The sequence below is a fragment of the Ptychodera flava genome, chromosome 15 (genome assembly GCF_041260155.1).
Source record: "Ptychodera flava strain L36383 chromosome 15, AS_Pfla_20210202, whole genome shotgun sequence".
NCBI classification, from domain to species: domain Eukaryota; kingdom Metazoa; phylum Hemichordata; class Enteropneusta; family Ptychoderidae; genus Ptychodera; species Ptychodera flava.
In genome coordinates, this window is record NC_091942.1 from 24,827,212 (window position 1) to 24,849,744 (window position 22,533).

Genomic DNA, 22,533 nt, shown 5'->3' on the forward strand with positions numbered 1-22,533 from the left:
TTGAATGGTGTCATTTTGACCAAACTTGGCGAATAAAATCCTGACATAATACCATGTAGTTTACACTTTTATAAAAGGGTGTCACCATGCTACTTTTTACAATATCTCCAGGTGAATGGGTAATATGCGCCATGTAAATGGGAGAGAAATGTTAATTTTTCGCTCATATTGAATAAAACCAGCTTCCTAGGGGGACAAAATATGACAAGGTTGTAGGTCACATGTATTTCTAAGAGACTGGGTCAAAAAATTTTGGTGAAAGCGCAATTTCAACAATGACAGGTGATGTTAAGCGACGAGGAAAGATTTAAGTCTTTCACTCTTAGGCATATACAATCTTAAGATAGAAATGAGAAAATGTTTTACTCAGCAAATTGCGATATCATATATCTACAAAACCCGGGAAGATTTAAGCCGTTTTTATATTGATATTTTAATGATAGAAAATATGGAGCATATCTGTATTTGCCATCCGCGCTCGGGCAGGCAGATTTTCACGCGACGCAAAAATGATGAAAACAAATCAGCGTTTAAGGTATTACAAACATTTTCTTTAGGCCTACCCCTGGGTAATACATTGGGAAATTTGTGTATTTAGATTTTTTTATTTTTGTGTTTTTTTACCTGGCGGGAGGGAGGTTTGAGTAAAACTCGAGGGTGGAAAACAAAGAATTTTAATATGAATATGATGGAAACATTGGGGAAGGATATTCGATTTTCGGAGGGGGCAAGGGGGATTATATTGGAAAAAATTGTCGGCAGGTGAAAGATGAAAAAAGAGTAGAAAATTGTTCAAACAGATTGAAGTAACAGTTGCAATGTGCATGAAATTGGCAACATTTGGGAAATCTTATTATAAAAAAATCATACTTTTTGTTGCAACGACTACAAATGCTAGCTCTCAAACTACATGGCAGGGCTATATGTTACTGAGTACATACAGCCCTGCCATGCAGAGCTATGGCCTACAATGTACATACAAGACGTTCTCTTGGCCTACTAGTAAAGGTAGAACGCGCCTATGAGGCAGATTTTCGGGCACTCAAATTTCTACAATTCTTTTCTGATCTACCACCTGTGGGGGCTCATTCTAAAGCTCTTGGAGAAAGAAAAACTTTAACCGTCTTAGTTTTTCGAAAATCCAAAGTTTCATTTTTATCCTGTAGAGTTAACACAGGAATGATGGCCATTTTGAATTTCAAATATCGCAAAATGTTGAGTAATTCGCTAGTTCCATACTTAGCACGGTGACCCCTGACATTTATTGTTGATTTGGTAAGAGAGTGGTTGAAAGTTTCATTTAAGTTTTTGATTTCCCAATTTGAGCAAAAGTTTAAATCTTTCAATTTCGAGGCCCATACTACCTTAATACGGCTCCTCGTTCTTCAATATTATTGGTTATCCTATAATTTGTACAAAAAATTGAAATAGCAAAAATGAGGATTGTAAACTTCTACTAAAATGCTGCCTACACAGAACTCTACAAGTAATTTTTAATAGAACACTTGTGACCCACTGATATTGGCCTAGCCTATAGGTATCCATACGTCACAAACAAGTAGGTAACCGAGTAAAAATTGTTTTATTTCTGCATCTGGCAAAATCATTTGATGCTGGACAACAGAAAAAAATGCAGTCACAGTGATGTAAAAAAAATGTTCCGACACTTTCCTCCATCCCCCCTTAAATCCAAATAGTTCTGCCCTTTTGTGCGGCCTGTCGTATCGGGAGTGAAAGTGAAACAGATTCAGCTCTTTATTCACAACTAGATGCTTTTATATCGATAGAAGATAGGATAGATGGAGACATTTCTCAAATCTTAAATTGACGTTGATGTTTCATCTGAGGGATGTGTCGCGTGAGACTTCTTTCGCGACGAATGAAGTCACCTTCAATCGATTATAATGTCAGTTCCTCCGAAGCGAATCTAAATTCAATTTTACTTTCGCTGGCACTTGACAGACCGGAAATACGTAACAGAGGCTTTTGCGGCAAACACTATGTTTAATGTACATGATGTATGTGATGTTTGACATTGCCCGGCCCACAGAATCTGCGTGAAAGGTTTCTGTTTACTCTTGCAATTGGGTCAAGTTGCAACTCAGTGACCAAAACCGTAATTTACAGACGACCTACAGGATTTGGGTACAAACACTGAACAGGTATATTCTTTCACATCATCTGAACATGGATGTAAACAAATCTCTTTTATATCGATCTGTACGAACTGCAACAAGCGCTGCTATCTGCGTCATTCATAAGCTTTTGTAGCTAGCGTAATGCGTACGCGTTGTGTACACTACTACTACTAGCCACAACAAGCTCCTGTGCTTCTTCTAGCTACAAGCAAATGGCCTTGTTGCAGTTCCATAGCTAGCCCTGCGTACGATGCTGTGTGTTCCCCGAGTTATACGGCCTGCCACCGTTAGTGGACAGACGGGAACACACAGCATCGTTCTCAGGGCTAATAATAATAGCTTAGCATAGCTACTATTCCATAGCCTATAGCCGGCAACTTTCCACGATGATTTTGATTGGTTGGGAATTTTAGAGGCCCTTCTTTCTGCACCACACAAATTCGTCATGGAAAGTTGTGGGCTACGGAACTGCAGCAACAAATTAACCCTTAGAGCACCAAAGTCAATTTTTGTTGCCCACAACAAAATATACAGCAGTCAATTTTTGTCTAATTTTGCTAAAAATTTTGATAAAGATCTGAAGCCAATAAAATGTGATGTTTATTTGGTCCAATATCGTCAAAAAATTACAGAAAAATTAACAAAATTGGTTGTACACTCAGTTTTGACTGGTCACTCTATGCACTTGCTATCACTTGTGCAAAGATGTTTTGAACTGGTCAAAATCTCATGGTACATCCATGCTGAGTGTGGTACGTTATTTTATTGCTTAAATATGTTTCAAATATTTTTATTAAATATATTAAAATATAAATGAAGAGCTCATTTTGGCTTGAGCAAGCATCATCTGTGTATATAGGTCAAACCTGTAGGCTACTCAACCATCAAACTGTTTGTTATATAGATATTCATTGCTTAAATGTTTGGAATTATGGTAGGATAGACTGAGTCACTGATGTTTGTGCAATAAAAGTCAATTTATTGAGTGTAGATCCAAAAGATTGATTGCCTTGACTTCCCATCATAGATAACATTTCAGCTGTATAGGAAAAGCTGTAGTTATAAATTTCACTCATTAAATTTATTATCTGTAAATATTACCCTGTGGGTAATGTTCCTTTATCCAATAACAAACAATCTCTTATTCACCTGCAGCCGTGTTTCAGTGATGTCAGATGCAGATTGACCATCAGTAACAACACACTGTAGCTGTACATGTTGCTGGTCTATGCACATTTTCCATTGTTAATTGTCATTTGACATGTACAAAGTATGCTTGCTAGGATATTCTAGCAATAAATACAGTGAGTTTTTCAATTCGCTGCCACATTCTGTGTGTGTACGATAGTTTTTCGCTGAGAAAACATCGTTTAACTTTCTCTCTGTAATTGTAAAGGCTTCTGCATTTTAGACCCAATAACCAACTGTTCACATTCAGCCATTGATCCAGACAGTTGCCCCATGATGTAACTATTCAGTAAGTCAGTGACCTTTAGACCTTGGGAGGGGGGGGTGGTCACAATGAAATTGTGAAAATTTTTTTTTACTATTGTAAATTTCTGAAATTTTTTTTTTCCATTTGAGATTAGCTGTGCAAATTTTTTTTTCAGAGTAAATTTTCAGATTTATAATTTTTTTTTGTTTGTCGCTGTCTGAAGATAAAGAGGGCAAAGATGTGGTGCCAAGCACCACAAGCGGCCACGCAAGCGGTCACGGGGGGGGGGGGGAGGTCAGGAGAGGGGTGTCCCCCTGCTGCTGTTGGAGCTTTTGAAAAATAGAGATTACAATGGTGTTATTTGGTGGCACTTGGGGAGTTTTTTTGCGGGGGGGTGGTCAGGAGGGGTGTGTCCCCCTGCTGCCGTTGGAGCTTTTGAAAAATAGAGATTTAAATGGTGTTATTTGATGGCACTTGGGGAGTATTTTTGCGGGGGGTGGTCAGGAGGGGGTGTCCCCCTCCTGCCGTTGGAGCTTTTGAAAAATAGAGATTAAAATGGTGTTATTTGGTGGCACTTGGGGAGCATTTTTTTCGGATTACACATCTTCCTCTGAAACATGGTCTTCTTGCTCCTCAGTAGCTTCCTATAGTTTTGAAAATTGACTATTTTGGTTTCCTGGCTTCCCTTTCTACTGCTTGGTGAAATGGCTACATGCACCCCACCAAACATCATGCATATCTCATGATTCAAATTTGATTTTGACAAGCTGAGAAGCTAAAATAAGCTAAATAATATAGTTAAATTTGCATATTTGTGTTTTTAGAGCAATTGTTGCCCTTTTTTGATCAAAACATCTATTTCTCTGTAGCAGCATGTCCAAATTGATTGCATGTGTATAGATGTGTTGAAATTTCAATATTTGTCTTTTTAGGGCAATTTGTGCCATTCATGGTCAAAAAATCTGTATTCTCTGAAAGGGCTTGTCCAATTTCTTTGAAATTTGCTACACAAAAACGATTAACCATGCAGATTTATTCAGTATTTGCTATCGAGAAACTTTCAAAGTTCACCCCTTTTGTGTGTTTTGTGTTGGGATTTGTTGGATAGATGGCATTCTACGTAGTGTATTCTTGAATGTTAAAACATGTGTTGCTGTTGTTTTTTGAGGCTGTTTTTTGAGAAAAAAGAATTGAAATGCCTTTTTAAAAGCAAAATAATACATAATGACTTGATATGTTGTTTTATCATTATTGACGTGTTTCTACTTGTTCACCCATTCTTGCAGTTCATCATTGCAATAAAATGCTGTGAAAAAATGAAACTGATGTGGCCTGCATCTGTTTACCTTGATCTTAAAAGGCAAATACAACTTTCTGTCTTGACAACCATACCATAGTTTCAATGTTTTACCTAGTGTACCTGCTTGGTTTGTACGCAGGAAACAAGTAGAAAACAGGTTCTATAATTTCATAATTTTCAAGTGATCAGAATACAAAAGTCCTGAAAAGATAAGATAATCACAACTTCCAGTATAAGGGATACAGTCACTCTTAATGTATAAATTAAAATTAAAATGTGCCGGGAGGATGTACTAAAAAATACAGAAAGTTGCTTTCTGTCGGTAAAATCTAAAAAAAATTCAAAATTTTACAGACTTTTGCAGATTTTTTTTTTACGCCTTTGTCTTCTTATTTTTTTTTTTTTATTTTGCAAACTAGTTTGAAGATTTTTTTTTCCTAACTTTCTGCTCTGAAAATTTTTTTTTTCTGTTTTTGACCACCCCCCCTCCCAAGATCTAACTATTCAGTAAGTCAGTGACTTTTGAAATGTGTGGCGATACCTAAGCTATATCGTTTACATTTTACATACAATGTGTCTGTCTTACAAGCAGAGTACACCAATTTGAAATCCACTGTATAATGATGAAAATAGTTTCTTGAGGCCATGGCACTCAGATCATCGATAGCTGCTCTTGCGACATTGGCAGTGTTGCAGCCAGGAATTCTAAGCCAGGGGACACTTTGTCCCCCTACAGTTTATTCTTGGGGACACATTTTGGGGACAACATGCGTCAGTTGTTAATAAAATTTGTACTATTTTCTAACAACTTGGTTCCACAAAACAAAACCAAGCTTCACGATGCTTAAATTTCAGGCAATTGTAGCAGCTAGTATGTTTGTATCTGCCGCCATTCAGAGAGCTCAGTCACGTCGGACTACAAGCAAGTTATAAAATCAAGTGTGGCGTTTTTGTTACTTATAATCGTAGCTCGGAAAGTATAGAAATATAAGCCTCAAAATAATCATGCAAAACAAAGGTCATCGTCAGTATCAGATATTACTTTACAGACTACACCCACGGTTGCAGTGGCGGGCATATCGACTATGGGATCGATAGCTCTAGCAGAAAATCAATTGATCTAGTAGACTAACCAGCCCACTGGTGCCTTGTGGCCCAACACAGTTGACTCATGAGTGCACCCAAGGTTACCCACAGTATGTGAGAATGCGGGACAACAGGTTTGATTTTGGGGACATTGTCGCAAGGACACGTCCTGGCCGCAACACTGCATTGGTCCTTAATTGTGCTGACCAAGGAATAAAAAGGACGCGATGCGTTCTACAGACTCAGTACGCCCAAATAATCACGTGATGCCGGTACAAACAAACCCACGTGTGTACTAACGCGTATGGAAATGCACGTACGGTATGCGCGTTCGCGCACATGGCTTTGTTTGTACCGTGGTCGATTCGAATTCCGGGTTTGGCCTTAATTGTGCTGACCAAGGCATTAAAAATTCAGTGTAGATATCAGTTGAAGCGCTCCTTCAACACTTGGCTGTAGGAGAATTTACCATGTCGTACTGAGATTGTATTCTTGTCTATTGTATTAACATGTAAATATTGCATATTTTATTTATCTGTACTTTGTTTGTTTGTTTGTTTACCTGTTTGTTGTTCAGTCTGAGGGCCAATAATCACATATTCTCTTGTTGATATCTATGTAAAGCCAGGCAGGTACATTTTAAAAGTTAATGTCTCAACATAAATAACTGTTTGATCCATTCATAGTTTTGTTATTATGACATTTCCTTTCAACATAATGCTATACCCCTGCTTAAAGGGCCAGTAATGCTAACTTCTGATAATTTTTTCACCATTTTGGTTTAGAATGTCAATCGTAGTTCCTTGTTCTACTCCCCAATGTATGTTGATATATACAGTGTTCAGCTTGTCAACTCAGCTTGTACGTGTGAAAAATGCATTGTTATGTTGAAAAGTGACTTCTGGTCCGTACTAGAATTCAGATGTAAACAATAACAATGCATTTACGCGTCAAGTTAACAAGCTGAATAGTGGGTGTTTCAACATTCTTTGATAAACAAAATAAAAATGAGGAAAAAAATCATTAGCATTACTGGCCCTAATTTGAAAATATAATATGTTGAATAGTTTTCAAGTCTGCTTGCTTTGTCATATTTTTAGGGGCTGAACATGATTACTTGGCAGTTAACTCACCCCAGTTTAACTGGAAAAATAAAAAAGGTCACAATGAAACAAATAATTTCTGCGAATTGTAGATTTAATCATCGTGATCAATAATTGCAATCTGGCCCTGCAAGGGAGGCATGAACCACTGTGCTGTGGAGATGAAACACTGCACAAAACGTGTGCTTTATATGTGGATCTCACAATAATTAAGTTCCCATCAAAGCCTCCTTTGTGTTGTGTGTGTATGTGTGTGTCTGTGTCTGTGTCTGTGTCTGTGTGTGCGCGTGAGCCAGTTTTCAAATATGGTTGAACTAATAAACCATTGGTATCTGCAACGAATTTCCACCTTTCGAGTATTTTGGTCAACATTGTAAACATTATTAATTGATTCCATAAAGAGCAATCCGATCTGTTTGCTCTTGTTTAATCAGTCACTCACATGTTCATGGAACGTTTTGCCAGGAAAATGCCTTCCGAAAGCGCTTGACTGTTTCATTCAGGCAAAATAAACATGGTTTACAAAAGAGTCAGATTTCAATTTGTTATCAACTCAATTATGCAGTGCTGCAATCTCTGGCACAAACAAACCATAGTGAGCTGTGTTTCCACACAGCAATTTATTGTAATATTTGACATTTGTGTGTTAATTAAAATAAAAGTAGTATAAAACAATTAGCCTTTGGACATTTTACATAAAATTTTACAAAAATTCGACTTAACCTGATCAGCAACATCATGTTTGATTTACTTATATTAACTTCCTTATAATTTACATACAGGTATTACAATCATACATGATGACCAGTTTCAAACTTGATTTTTTATTATTAAACACACATTCTACAGTTCAGACATGGTGTAATACATTACATCTATTATTGATGATAACCTGATGACTGAAATCAAGCAAGAATGTATTTAGTCTCAGTTTTGACAAATTTCATTGAAAAGTGACCAGTGTTGCCCTAATAGATTATAAGACATGATAAGAAACTATTAAATTTTGTGAATATTGTTGTGATTATAGAGAGAGAGAGCGTAATACGGTATGGGTATATAGGTAGGTGCAGATCATTGGTACTGTAATTATCAATATACAAGGCTGTAAAATTTTGCCAAACAAAACATTTTGAACCCAAATTTTGTAGAGGACACATTTCATTGGTCACCTTGAGACGAGTGTGCAGTCTTCAATCTTCATTATCAGACTGATTTTGTGGCATGCACACTTTTCATAAGAAATTAAAATACTGTGAATATATTCTTGTATCCTATGGACTTATGATACATGTATTGCAACGGGTGGACCAAGCTAGCATATTGTACTGTCCTGGAGCTTGATCAGTTTTTCCTGGCAACAATTCACTTTATATACAGGTGTCTTTTGATTTACAGAATAAAATCAGAACTGAAAGGGTTACTGAACTCTGCATGATCAAAACAGCATGTCTGATGTCACCAATGTATTCCCACAATGCATCATACCAGAAGTAAATCTGTTGTCATGACATCATCGGTTTTATTGCCCAATGCCAGCATTTGATGACTGTACACTCTGACTCTGTTGTGCGCATACAGCGCTGCAGTCTGTTGTTATGGATGTCAAAATATGTTTGTTCTGAACAGATGCTTGTATAAATTATTGCAGTGTGTGTAAATATAAGTATTTCAAGTACTGTTCCCTCTTGTATCTGCTTTCCAGAGACTGACAGACTCAAGATGGCCAGTGACCCGCCACCGCCGCCTTACCCAGGAGTGCAAGGTAAAGTGATTTTGTCACGGTGATTACTTTGCTAATCCAGCTTGACCTTCAAATACCCCAGCCATTCATTCACACTTGAAATGTGTTTAAAAAAAAACCCACATGACTGCAGAGAAAGAGGGAAATTTCAAGCAGGTTATAAAAGTCCCATGAACTCAATTGTGAGACATTGTTACTCGCATGAAATATAAAGGTTTCAATACAACAAGACTCGGAGCTTTAGGTCCATTGATGTGTTCATGTATACATACATGCATATTGTCCAAGGTGTTGATTATATATACCTATATTATCTAAAAAGATGTAGGAATAAAATATGTAGTAACTGTTATCAGTAATAAAGTAAAGTCAGAATTCAAATATTTCTACCGTTGTAGAGCACTTCATTCCCCAGGATTATGGCACAAGTGTAGGTTGTATATCAATTATTGACCCACATACCGGTATGACATGCTGTTAGAGCACTCTGGCCAGGCTTAGTGGCAATAAAAAATAAACAACGCTAAACACCTGAAAGACAAATAAGCGGGTAATGAAATATAGCCATTGATTGATACACTTTCAGTTAGCATTTAAATTCCAAAGCAAACCATGCAAGCCGTGTTCATTATTCTTGTTCTTTCAACGGACACAATTGTATGCATGTGCTTGTTAAAGTGTAAAGGGTACAGTGTCACACGGAATGGTTTCGAGTCAATGACAGGTACATGAATTTATTGCCAATATATTACACTTCATGTAATGGGATTGTTGGTATTGACATGTTCAACCAAGCATTTTACCTGGGTCTAGACAAGACTCTTCTCGGTTTTAGAAATTACAATTTTTATAATCGGCATATTTTGTTTTGACACGTATTATGTATAGTTTGGAACTAGTGAGTGATCGTCTGCTAAAAATGAAATTTCTAGGAAGCAGTATTTCACATTTATTAATTTTTTGTTGTCTATTTGAAATATTGGCTTTACATGAATGCACCAAAATAGGTTAATTTCATGCGAAGCTTTACTGTGAATATTTAATATTCAATTCATTATGTGTATTTCCCAGTGTGTGGTAAAATAACACTTAGATTTATAATTTTGCACAGCAGCTTGTAAAAAATTGTGATATTATTACGATATAGTAAGTGTTAAAAATTTCTATTAGAGTAAGTACAATGGCCTTTTGAATAATTTAAAGTAATGTGCACTATAACTGTCAAATATTTTCATTAACATAATTTGTCATCTCAATGTCATATTCGCCTTGAAGATCCTGGAAAATGTGCTTTACGTTGTCAGCGCTGGCATTGCAGAATAAATAGTTAAGTCAGTCCATGGTGCGATGTAGGTAATATTGTACGTAGATTTATCGAGGACAGAAGTGAATGGACGTATGTTTCACTGAGACAAATCAGTTGTTGCAATTTACATATTTCAGATAATTCTTCATCAGGACTGTGAAAGTCAAATTAAGCAGTTATTATGCAAGGACTTGTGAGAGAAAGATAATGCTTCCAAATTGCTCAGTTTCCACAAGCATTTATGCAAAGACTCATCATGATAATTGTAATAACCCAGTGTCACTGATAATCAAACTCCGCAAACTAATTAATTATCGGAAGGTGCTCCCTAAGGCCAAAATTGAGGAAATTGTCTTCGCCTCCGATCTGTGAACTTATCATTGTCATCTTTCTGGGTGTGGGAATGGAATAACTTGCATATTTCAAGGAGTCTATTTTAGTTGTTTTTCATGCGGATAGTTTGATTTCGGTAGCTCAAGAAAGGGAAAATCACAAACTCTGTCATTGTACATTGTTTTTTGTATGAGAATTTGGATGAGAAACAGTGCTGTTTATTTGCAATATTCACAGTCTCTCTTTTATCAATCAAATTTTTTCAGCTCAGGTTTTCATCGACTGTTTGTCACAGTCATGGAGTTTACTGCCCTTTCATCCCGTAGATTTACTTCAAGTATAGATGTAACGCCATCTAAAGTATCAGAAAACAGCAGAGTTGCCCCAAAGCATGGGTTTGAAAAGGGTAAATATGTGAGTGAGACACTACTGCAGGCATGAATGCACTCCTTGTTACACATCACATTCTGTCATGTAAAATTTACAATTGTTTGCTTTATTCATAATTTATGGAAACTGCATTCACTTATCTGCACATGTAGTGTATGAATTGCCGTATTTATGACACGTTTATGATTCACAGGTCATCAAATATTTTCATCTGTACAGGGCAAAGTCCAGAATTAGAGCATTGGGTGATCTGCTCGCACGTGTGTCACTTTACATGTACTTTGTTCAAATATTTCATAGAAATTGTCTTTTTTCAGTGGCAATATTATGTCAGTGACATTGTTATTCACATTCTCCATCAAAATTTATCAACTTCCATAGAAATACAAGGGTGTTGTGAAACGTCGCACTCAAAGTACAGGCATCTTGACATGGGCCATAAAAAGTCTATAGCAATTCAACAAAATGCCACAGAAAATTGTCCGTAAAGTATTCAAAGTTCCTTCTCCTTAAAAATTCAACTGAAGTGGATTAAAATAGAAGTGAGAAATATGTTTACAATGTATGTCAGAATATCTTACGTAACAGTTGTATATATGTCCCTCCATCACAGCATGTATCACCTCAATCTATGGTGTAAATGTACATGCACTTAATGATTTGTATATTTGCTTTTCTGGCCAATGATCATTATAAATCCCCAAAATATGCAAGTGAGCTCAGAAAATTTGAAAATGATAACAATGAAACACTTAAGAACTTCAGGTTCAGTTTGTTTAACATTTTCCTACATATATTCCTTGGAATGCCCTTACTCAGGTTCATTCAAATTTTGGAAATTTGCATATATTCAAATTAGGTAAATTTGCATATGTAACTTTTTTAGAACATTTCTTCGTATTTCATTAATTTAAACTTTATTTTTCCTGTAGTCACTTTCAGATAGCTTTTAATACTTTTTTTTTGTTCTGTAGGACGCTGTCATTCAATTTTTTAAAGTACAATTGCAAAATTCGAAATTTACAGGCAAATTGCCTGCTGTTCAGTCAAAACACCTTTTGTTTTGCAAAACAGTAGACTGATAGTTATCAAAGTTGCTTCATATTTTTCTCAGAGATGAGATCATTCACATTGGTCAAAATTGTCATGAAATTTGATTATGCAAATATTCTGGGCCAATATAATTTATTTTACATTTATGATTAAGACAGTTATCTTCATAAGTGCTTGTTGTATATGCATCTTTCAAATTTGTGAAGGAGGTTCCTTGGCCTAGTTTGATGCTAATTTGTGTAAATTATGAAGTTTAAATATGTTTGCGATCCAGCTCTTGAAGTTCATTGAGGAGATTTTGCCGGTTGTTATCAACAATACTGCTGAGAGGTTTGCTACATTCGGTTTTGACTGTATTTCCATTATGCATAAACAGGAATTACGCACTACTAGTTGATTTGGAATGCGTATCAATAATTATAGATACCACTGAAAGTGCCTATGATAATACTGTAATAGTAAAAGATATGCCTTTTTACCATACAAATGCAGATCCTCAATTGATTTCTGAAATAGCTTTTTGGCTGAAATTCCCAGTGTCGAAGTGTAATTCTTCTGTGAATATGACATAAGCTAATCTCAGATTTCATGTTTGCCACTATCTTAAAATGCAGACACTTAGATCCACTTTAGACTCAAAGTTGTTCATCACTGTATCATCTTTTGAAAGTTGATGTTATCAATCCTAGGACAGTATCTAGATACTTGACTCTTACATGCATACTTGGCAGTAATTAATGCTTGCTTCACAGCAATTGCATCGACTGCAATTTCAAAGTTGCATCAGATTTTAATCAGTCGTATTATCTGTGATATAACTTCCCAATCCTGTGCTGATTGATAGAAGGTGTTATGCGTTGCTCGTCGTGACAAACTAATGGATAATAACATTTGAATGACAAAGGAATCCTCTGGGATGTAATTATCCATTCCCGATTTCAGTGTCTCACCGGATTGCAGCCAATATTTTCGTTCATCATCACTCAATCATTCAATGTTCCTATTAATGTATGGATGACAGCAATGAAGCCCTGATAATGATTCCCGAAGAGAGAAATTTATAACACACAGATTATGTACATTTCAGTATGTCGCCATGGTTTCCATTGACACCGTCAAAATTTCCAGAATACTCGTTCATTTTGTATTTAATCGGGACCAAAGCAGCTTCGTTATATCTTAGAAATGCAAGAATTTATTATGCAAGTTTTCAAATTACTATGTGTAATTGAAATTCTTACACATCTTGTAGCTCATATGAACTGAGCTTTTAACCCTTTGGGTGTTGTAATTTTTCCCGCCAAAATGTTTGTGCAACCTTTCACCAATTTTTATGAATGTTTCTGAAATGTTTTTGATAATTTTGGACAAAATGGGCATCACATTTCATTTGCTACAGTTTTTTATCAAAAGTTAGGCAAATATCTGACAAAAATTGACTAGGGTAAATTTTTTAAAGGTGACAAAAATAGACTTTGGTGCTTTAAGGGTTAATTCAACACCACTGTGCTCAATAATTTGGTTCACATGATTTATCGGTGACTTCACATCACATCATTACCTAAACTTCAAAAAAAGGAAAATATTTCTTGGGGCCCGTTTTAATCACACTGGCTTTCCTGTCACATACTCGGTACAATTTAGCTTCACTCACTGTTTGAAAAATAGAACTATTGAAACCTCTGGTCTACAAGTATTTCATTGTGAGATGCACAGAGAAAGGGCAAAATACATATATATATTTGATATATATATATGTACGGTATATATCATCTGTATATTGTCATGTGAATCTCCTTAATTTATCTTATTGATCGACAGGTATGAAGGAGATGTCATGTTTTGCTCTGACAGCACGTTAGATTTTTGAATGGTACCATTGGAACAATACTGGAGATGAAATTTGAGATGGATCATTAGATTATGAAAGAGGGGTGGTCAGAATGTTGATGTGTCGTTTTGGGGGGCACTTTAAAATTTAACAATTTTTTTCAGGTCGTGTACTGTGACCTTTTTCCCATAATTCGGTGATTTGTTAATTGAACTTCATATGAAAGTTTTCCTTTCAAAAAAAGCTCTTCAGCTGCAAAATCCCTTTTTTATTTGCTATGTACAATTGTTTTTCCCATCTTTGACTGCTCTCACCCAAAACCTAAAAGTCACCCAGTCTGGATCCAAAAGTCTGATTGTCATTGTTTGGGGTACTGCTGGAAAATACCGCAGTTTTTCAGCATTTGCAAATTTAATGCTTGTTTTAATTACTTCTTATTGTCTATCATCTCGACATCATCTTTCGGCCTTCGTCCATACTTCGTGTCGTCGCGAGGTCCACTTTTAATGCAAAACTGCTAATCTAAATGCGAATGAGCTCCAGGAGACACCATAATGTCACTGCATCCCTTTGAAATCAATCAGTCACATAATGGTCCTTTGATGATTGGCCTATGGGTGTTGCACATTATATTTATTCTGTAGATCCAACCTGAACATAATTAGTCACATGAGAGTTAATTTTAACTGATTGACTTTCAAAGGGATGCCAGTGACATCATGGTCTCTGCTGAAACCCATTCACATGTAAATGAGCAGTTTTGCATTCTACGTCGTTAAAAGTGGACCTCACGACTAAATTGAGTGTGGACCGAAAAGACGACGTTGAGATGCCAGACTAATTTTTTATCATCTAGCTTTCACAAGCAGCATTAAAGGGACAAAATCGGCCATTTTTCATGAATTTTGTTTGATCATACGAGATACTACTTATATTGTTTGACATGTTGAAAGATACTGAATAAATGGGTGACCATGCATATATTCAACCCCGGTTTTAGACACGATACATGAAACCATCGCGAAAATGAATTAATAATGATGACCTTTAATTCATTTTTGTGATGGTTTCATTTAACTTGTCTGAAACCAGGGTCGAATATATGCATAGTCACCCATTCATTCAGTATCTTTCAGCATGTCAAACAATATAAGTAGTATCTCTTATCAAACAAAAATTCATGAAAAATGGCCGACTTTGTCCCTTTAATGTAGCTTTTAGAAATACTGAAAGACTTGCATTTTCCAACACAATGACAGTCAGACTTCTGAAGTAAGAGAAAAGTATCTTTTTTCAGGGTCTGTGATTTCTTTTACTGACACCTATCATCTCTTTTTTTTGTTTTAAGGTGAAAAGGCACCCATCCCTCCAGCAGGTAGGTGACGTTCCCATTCATGTATGTCGTTTTAGACACCAATATTGCTCTAAAGATCTGTAAGTTGCCGAGTGTAATCAGCAGTGGGAATGTTATGTGAATGTGGTTAAGATTGAAAAGATTGAAACTGCATGATGCAGAGAAGAGTCATACTAATATGAGAACCACGGATTTAGGCTGTTAATAATTAGCTCCAAAACCCTTATCCTGCCAAGTTCATCTGGTCAAAGTCGGTTAAAACCTCTGAGGCGTAACATAGCCCATACGTTCCGGTTTCACAAAAATTGAAGATTTGAAGCTGCCTGAAAACAGAGATAGTACAGTGCTGTAAATATGATTTTTACTGACATACCATGCCATGTTCATGAAAATAAGTGGTAGACTGCTTGTACAGGACTGACAGGATAAAGGAGACAGGTGGACTAAATATTGGGCAGATGCACTGAGGCTCCAAGGCCCTCAAAATTAAAAAATCTAAAATACATTAGCTTCAAAATATTAAAAGAAACACATACAATGTCCAAACAGTTACAAATAAAATAAAAGAGATCTAAAATTCTTCCTAATAATTGGTTTTGAAAGAGACAATATGGGACTTGTTTTCAGCTTATACCATTCTGTAGCACCTTATCTAGACCATGCATTGTTAAAAACAATCGTTGAAGCCCCAATAGCTGTGAATGCATAATAAACCGAGCTCAAAATATCCTGAGTTTTCCAAGAGTTTTCTTTGAATAAGACCTATTAAAGACTGAAAAAGGTGTATAACACTGTCATAAGTGTGGAAAGTTGCATGTAAATTCAAATATTTTAACATCATTTTAGATTTCCTGCCATTTTCAAAAACTAATCATGTGACAGAGAAAATAAAGGTTACAACAACAAAATGTAGGCTATCGTGTGTTGTGCATCTAACGGTAAATGGCATGCTTGCTTCTTTTATGATCAGGATGTATATGTGCAGGAAATACTGCATTTTTAGCTCACATTTGGTATACCAATGTGAGGTAATCGTATAAGCTGAATCAGTTCATTTGCATCCCATTTGCATGTCTGTATGTATGTATGTATGTACGCATGTATGTATGTATGTATGTATGTATGTATGTATGTATGTATGTATGTATGTCCGTCCACATCAAAAACAGCTAAACGGCAGAACCTACTGTCTTAGTATTTGGTGTACAGGTGCACCTAGGGGTGGAGATGTGAATTTCTTCAAATGAACTTGTCAGTGTCAAAAATATGCAAATGAGGGGGAAAAAAGGAAAAACCCTGCAAATTGTTAAACTCTGTAACCGTTGGCCAGATAGGGTTGAAACTTGGTGTGCAGGTTCCTTTAGGTATTCTAAAGCAGGTGTGTAAAATTTAGGATGAAATTTGCATGTTCCTATTTTTCAGGTAATTTTTTCAGTTTTTAGTAAAAAAATGTTTAACTCTGAAACCATTCATCTGATTGCTCTGAAAGTTGGTATACATGTTCCTCAGGATGACATCAGTCAAGTGTATACAAATTGAATTGAAATTTTTATATTTGTAATTTTGGGGCAATTTTCCGAATTTTTGGTCAAGATTTTTTTTATTCAAGAATAATTAATCTGATAGCTTTGATATTTGGTATACAGGTTACTAAGGTTGATCCAAATCAGTTTGATGAATATCGTGAAGATATCTTGAATTTTATATTTTTGCTGAATTTTTTGGTTATTTTTCTCATTTTAAGTAAAATTTCTTCTTCTCTGAAACCGCTAGCCCAATTGCTCTCAAATTTAGATTGGATGTTTGCAAGGGTGTTATCCTTCTAATTGTTGAAATTACGACAAAATTGGAAATATAACTGTTTAGGGCAATTTTGTTATTTTTGGTCAAAGATTCGTAAAAAATATTTTCATTTTAAAGCCCCAGGACAGACGGCTTTTACATCTGGTGTACAGATGTCCAGGGATGACAAAAGTTAGATATGTGGAAATTGTCGTGAAATATACAAATTTGTATTTTTAAGACAATTTTGTCATATTTGGTCAAGAAAACTTGTTCTCAAAATTACTTGTCCAATAGCTTTGTAAGTTGGTACAAAAGTCCCAAGGGATGTTATTAGATAAATTTTCTGCTCAAAGTGTTGTGAAACCCCCAAATATTTATATTTTAGGTAATTTTCTTTTGTGACCTTTAATGACCTACACCAACCAAGGATTTGTTGTGAGACAGTTCCGAAGGCTGTGAACATAATTTTGTCTTGTTTAATATCAATTTGTAGTAAAATTTGATCCTGAAAACAGAGCTGAGGTAAATTTTGTCATTGCGAATCAATTTTTGCACCTTTCGCATGTAAGACACACAAGAACTGATGAGAAATTTTGATCCAGGATAATTCCAGATGTCATAATTCCCCCAACAGTGGAAGGAATTTCACTATCTGTAACTGATTTAAGTGCTGTTTACATTTGAATGATAGCACTCATGGTATTAATTAAAACATCCGCAAAGTTGTAAATATACTGTCAGCTGGTCTTATGTAAACATGATCAAGGGGTGGAACATTTGATATTCAGGAGGGGGTAGGGGATAGAAGATTGATGAGGTAGCATTCCTTTTTAAAAGATCCCTTTTATATTTTTTCCTACATGTACTCTTTTTTCCCCACTCTCCCACCTTTTCTTTTTGTCAAGCTTCTCTGGCTAATTTTTTGTTGACATTTGCTTATATGTAGGATCTGCTTGTCCCATTGCTATAGAAGTTGATATGCATGTTCCTAAAGATGACCTCCAGTACCTAAGTTGCAGACCTTATTTGCTTTTGTCATTCTTGTTTTTCTGGTTGATCTTTGGTACCCATACTGGTAATATGTACCAATTCTGATAAAATGTGAGCGACACCGTATAATTGCGGTATTTTTTGTACTTTTCTGTGGGGTGATAATTCATGACTGCGGCACCAGTTTATTATTTAACCTGTCAAAACACGTAGGCATGGTCAAAATCAGCAAGCAGTGACACTTCTATACATATCCTTCAGTTAGTACATTTACATGGATCAACTCTGGTTTGAACATAAACTCGTTAAAATAATGCATAAAATTCACAGCTATTGGGGCTTTAAGTTTGGCTCTGGGAACGTCTAACTTAGTCTGAAATGGTTGCAGATTATTTTCATTTCTGTTTGTTACAGATCCCTTACCCCCAGGGTATCCACCCCAGCCCCAGCCCTGGCAACCAGGTTATGTTCCGCCACCTCAACCTGGCTATGGTTACCCGCCCCCGCCTCCACCAGCTGCTGCTGCGGGCTACCCGAGCCATCCTCCCCCTGGATCAGCGTACTACCAGCCCGGAGCGCCACCTCCCCCCATAGGAGTGCCACCCCCTGGAGGGTACACGCATAGCTCCAGCACAGTGGTGATCACACAGCCCACGGTCGTCAGTACCGGCATGACACATTTTACAAGCGTTCCAGCACAGACAAGGTGCCCGCATTGCCAAAAGGATATCGTCACAGATATAACATATGAGTCCGGAACCTGCACCATTCTCGTTTGTGTCCTGTGTTGTTTAGTTGGGTAAGTTATGTGTATGTCACCCCCACATAAGGTAGTAGGCACCACAAAATTGAAATTCTTAAACGTTTGCTCAAATTTTCAGTTAAGAAAACTTTAAACCATTCCCTTTGGAAATCTAGGATAAACATTAAGGGTCAACATGCAAAATTTGGTGCAAGAGACACAAATTCCCCAATAATTACAGACACCTGAAATTCATAATGGCTGCATTTTTGTTTATACTCTATGAGGAAAGTGAATTTTTTTTATTTTCATACATGCAAATAAGCTGGTAAAAACTTATTGCCATGATCAGCTTCAAAATGAAACCCTTCAAGTAGTAGACAAAAAAATTATAATTATAAAAGTTTGTGAATCTGAATATCTGTCCTCGAGGCGCATTCTACAATGTTTCCTTACTCAGTATTACTGATTAGAATAAATTTTGTTTCTGCTTATACCAACCGGTGTACGTGGTAATGAGACTTCCACTGAGTAACATGATTCTGAGAACTCAATTGATCCCATTATCCTCCTTGTGTGGTTTTTCCTTAGAAACATTCAGCATTTAATAAATCTGACCATGCAATAATGTTAACCTCTGTCGTATACTTAATGGCCTGATTTCTTTGCCTCGTTTTGTTACAGGTGTGATATGGGGTGCTGTTTGATACCGTTCTGTATGGACGACTTCAAGGACTGTGTACATAGATGTCCCAATTGCTCGGCAGTGGTTGGAACCTGGAGTCGCATGTGAAAAAGCCCGCATGCTCAAATTTAGCTTGCAGTTCAACGCACTGCTGTCAATTTTTAAAGTTAACTTTTGACCCATTGTCATATCGTCTGTCATACATTACTCTCTTCTGAGTCTATGACCTCGATAGTAAGAAGTTGATCTCCGTACAAAACTTCGAAATTGCCTACATAGACTCCCAAAACATCATGTACCAGAATGCGAGTAAGTTTTAAATAACAGTTATACACAAAAGACCCACTACTATTTTCTTGGGGGGGGGGTCTTACCTTTCAATAGAACAGATTTTCCAAGCTGAATGTTACAATCATGAAATCAGATAGAATATCTCTACATTTACGTGCATTTTTCTATGTTGGACCCTTGCTGTTTCAAAGGTTGTCTGTAAATAGATACAGTGTAGGAAATTCACGGGAATAAGAGTCTCCTTGCCGAGCAGAGTATTACTTCCCTTTGCCCCAATGATAATTGGGTATGCTTTGCGTATGAAGAAATATACCTCACCTCTCAACTCAGTAAACCAAAATGTTGATTTTTACTGTGCCTGTAAATGAGTGGAAATTTGCTTACTGGAAACAAAAATAAAAATCAGAAATAATGTTCTCCCATCGGGCAGGTAACTGAAAATTCATGCCATGTACCTGCCACAAATTGACCTGCCTCCAGTCAGACAAGTTCCTACTTCCTACTTTCTCGGTTCACAATATTTTACACAACTCAAAATTTTTCATTTTTATCCGAAGAACAGTCATGACTAGCAAATATTGATGAACATTTATGATCAAACTGTAAATTTCCTCATTATTTGAGTCAGTCAGTCAGAGAGAAGAGAAGTGACCAATTGTAACACTTTTAGTGTGTTATAAATTAAGACTGCAATGGATTAGTCCGGCACAAAACTGCTGCATTCACATTATTAACGGTCAGATTGGTAGTTTCCACATGTACATCCTGCTACGTGATTTTATGGAAAAAACATTGGGTTTTTTTCCAATCAGTATTATGATTACCCAATCAATGGACAGTTTGATTGGCCAGCCAGTAAAAAGAGATGCAGGTCAGTATTTTTGATTGGCCAATCAATGGATAGTTTGATTGGCCAACCAGTAAAGGGAGATGCAGGTCACAAGGGTCACATTAATATTAATAGGATATTGGCAGAAGGGTAACAAGAAGGAATTACACTTTACAGCTGTAGTTGTGCATGGCTATCTCTTCCTGTCTATTTACAAAGATTTAAATAGAGGAAGATCTATCATTGGTATATTTGTGTGGATAAACATCACAGTTTGGGTCAAAAATAGAATTTAAACTTTTAATTATTTTATTGACATAGTTGTAGTTATCAGTGCAATCACATGATTCGACTGGACTCCCTAGCATTCAGGATAAGTTTCTAAGAAGAGCATTGAAATTTCAGCAGCTTTTTGAATCAGGCTTTGTGCATATAAACAGGATAAATATTCTTGGAATGTTCTTCAACTACTTTCCATGGCTCTTCTGGCAACCAATTATAATATTTAACATTTTTATGGCGTTTCCACAACTTACTCTTGCCACCCAGGTGAATGACGTCAAAGGAAATGTTTTACAGAAGCCATATTCTCCTTTTCTCAGTCTTATTCACAAGATTGTCAGTGTTGAAAAAGCATAAGATTTGCATTGTCTAGCAGACTTGTTCAGTCGGCAGATACAGGTATATTCTGTTCAGTTTCCCTAGCTGCAGCGTGAGTGCTTACCTCTCAGACTAAAGGAATTTACCAAAATTTCTAGGAGTCAGCCTTATACCAGATCATATGCGAGATGTAAAATTTTTGTAAGTCTATTAGAGAACTTTTCTCAGTCTGTGGCGTGTCTAGTCAGCATAGATGATACATGGATATGATGTTGTTGAGTCAATGTGCATTCAGGGCAGATAGAACAGCCAGCTGTGAGAATGTGTTGGACAATTGCACTAATCTGATACTACTTTGTCTGTGAATTATTTCATTCATGCACACATGAATTCAGTCTTTCTCTCCATTTTTGATCTGTAGAAGTCATATTTCATGCCATAGATAACAATAGGGCGTGGTAAAACCAATGTGGTAAAAAAGGTGATAGTGTGGTGAATGATAAAAATATAAAAAACAAGATTCTTTGTGGACCAATAAGAACGTAGTGACTGATGTACAAGATTGTGTTTACTCAGCGCAAAGCAAAATATTTTATTCCTTTGATTTACTGAAAAAAAGGACAAAAATGTTGTTAATTGTATTGTATGCTCACAAGGGTATAATGTAACCTTATATTTGAATGCATTATGCAGGCCTGGTTTGAATAGGTAATCATGTTGATTTCTCCTGCAGTATGTACCACACTGTCTCATGGAAATGTGTAGATATTTTTCACATGGCTTACAATTAAATAATGTTTAGTGTTGTTTCTCTAATTTTGTAGATAAAAAATGACATATAATTATTCATACTTTGTAAAGTATTGTATATGATGGTAAAACAAATAGAGTGGTCAGCTGAGTCTGCTGATTGGCCAGAAACAGTCACCTGACAATTTGCATATTATTTTTTTGAATAATTTAAGCACTTACTGAGGGAAACCTCTTCAGGTGTTGAAAGAATGGGTGAACATTGATTAATGAGGTAGTGCACCAGAAATATATATTAGTTTATATGTTGTTGCCTTAACTCAAGCAAACATTCTCAGTACAATTTTGCTGTTGTCACCTTCAAGTTACATGTAGCACACTACAACTTACAAGATGTGTTCATCACAGTGCAAACAGCTATTGAAAAGATGGATTTGATTATGATCACATTCAGAGTTGCTACACAAATAACATTGTTCAGTGTTTGAGTCCATCATTTCTCATACCAGACTTTTAAAAAAGCACAGAACTCATGATGAAATAAACCACATTTTTATGTCAGACAGCAATGTGTATGTTTCTTTGAGGAGTTGGATTTCTCTCTCTCTCTCTCTCTCTCTCTCTCTCTCTCTCTCTCTCATAATGTAATATTTGTGTGTTTGTGTGTATGTTAAATATTTTAGCCCCCAAGAGGAAGTTTGCCCAACATCAGTAGAGCAAAATGTCGCCTACCACAAGAGCACATGTCCCTTTTTGAGGCTGTGTTGGTTTTATTTATTACATGCTTG

At 36.3% G+C, this 22,533-nt stretch overlaps 1 protein-coding gene across 1 annotated transcript; it reads left to right on the forward strand.

Annotated features, from left to right (window-relative positions):
* Nucleotides 1–1,985: 1,985 nt before the first annotated feature.
* LOC139151639 (cell death-inducing p53-target protein 1-like) lies at nt 1,986–22,306 on the forward strand. The gene is made up of 5 exons (XM_070724567.1): nt 1,986–2,162; nt 8,768–8,827; nt 15,068–15,094; nt 18,263–18,647; nt 19,275–22,306. Exons 2-5 carry the CDS (start codon nt 8,785–8,787, stop codon nt 19,381–19,383), a joined length of 564 nt encoding a protein of 187 aa, XP_070580668.1. The 5' UTR covers nt 1,986–2,162; nt 8,768–8,784; the 3' UTR covers nt 19,384–22,306.
* Nucleotides 22,307–22,533: the final 227 nt, after the last annotated feature.

Excerpts from the sequence above, each read along its gene's own strand:
- LOC139151639 (XM_070724567.1), top strand. The coding sequence starts at position 8,785 with ATGGCCAGTGACCCGCCACCGCCGCCTTACCCAGGAGTGCAAG. Across the intron at positions 15,095-18,262 it reads GGCACCCATCCCTCCAGCAG|ATCCCTTACCCCCAGGGTAT; the intron begins GTAGGTGACGTT and ends TGTTTGTTACAG. Across the intron at positions 18,648-19,274 it reads GTCCTGTGTTGTTTAGTTGG|GTGTGATATGGGGTGCTGTT; the intron begins GTAAGTTATGTG and ends GTTTTGTTACAG.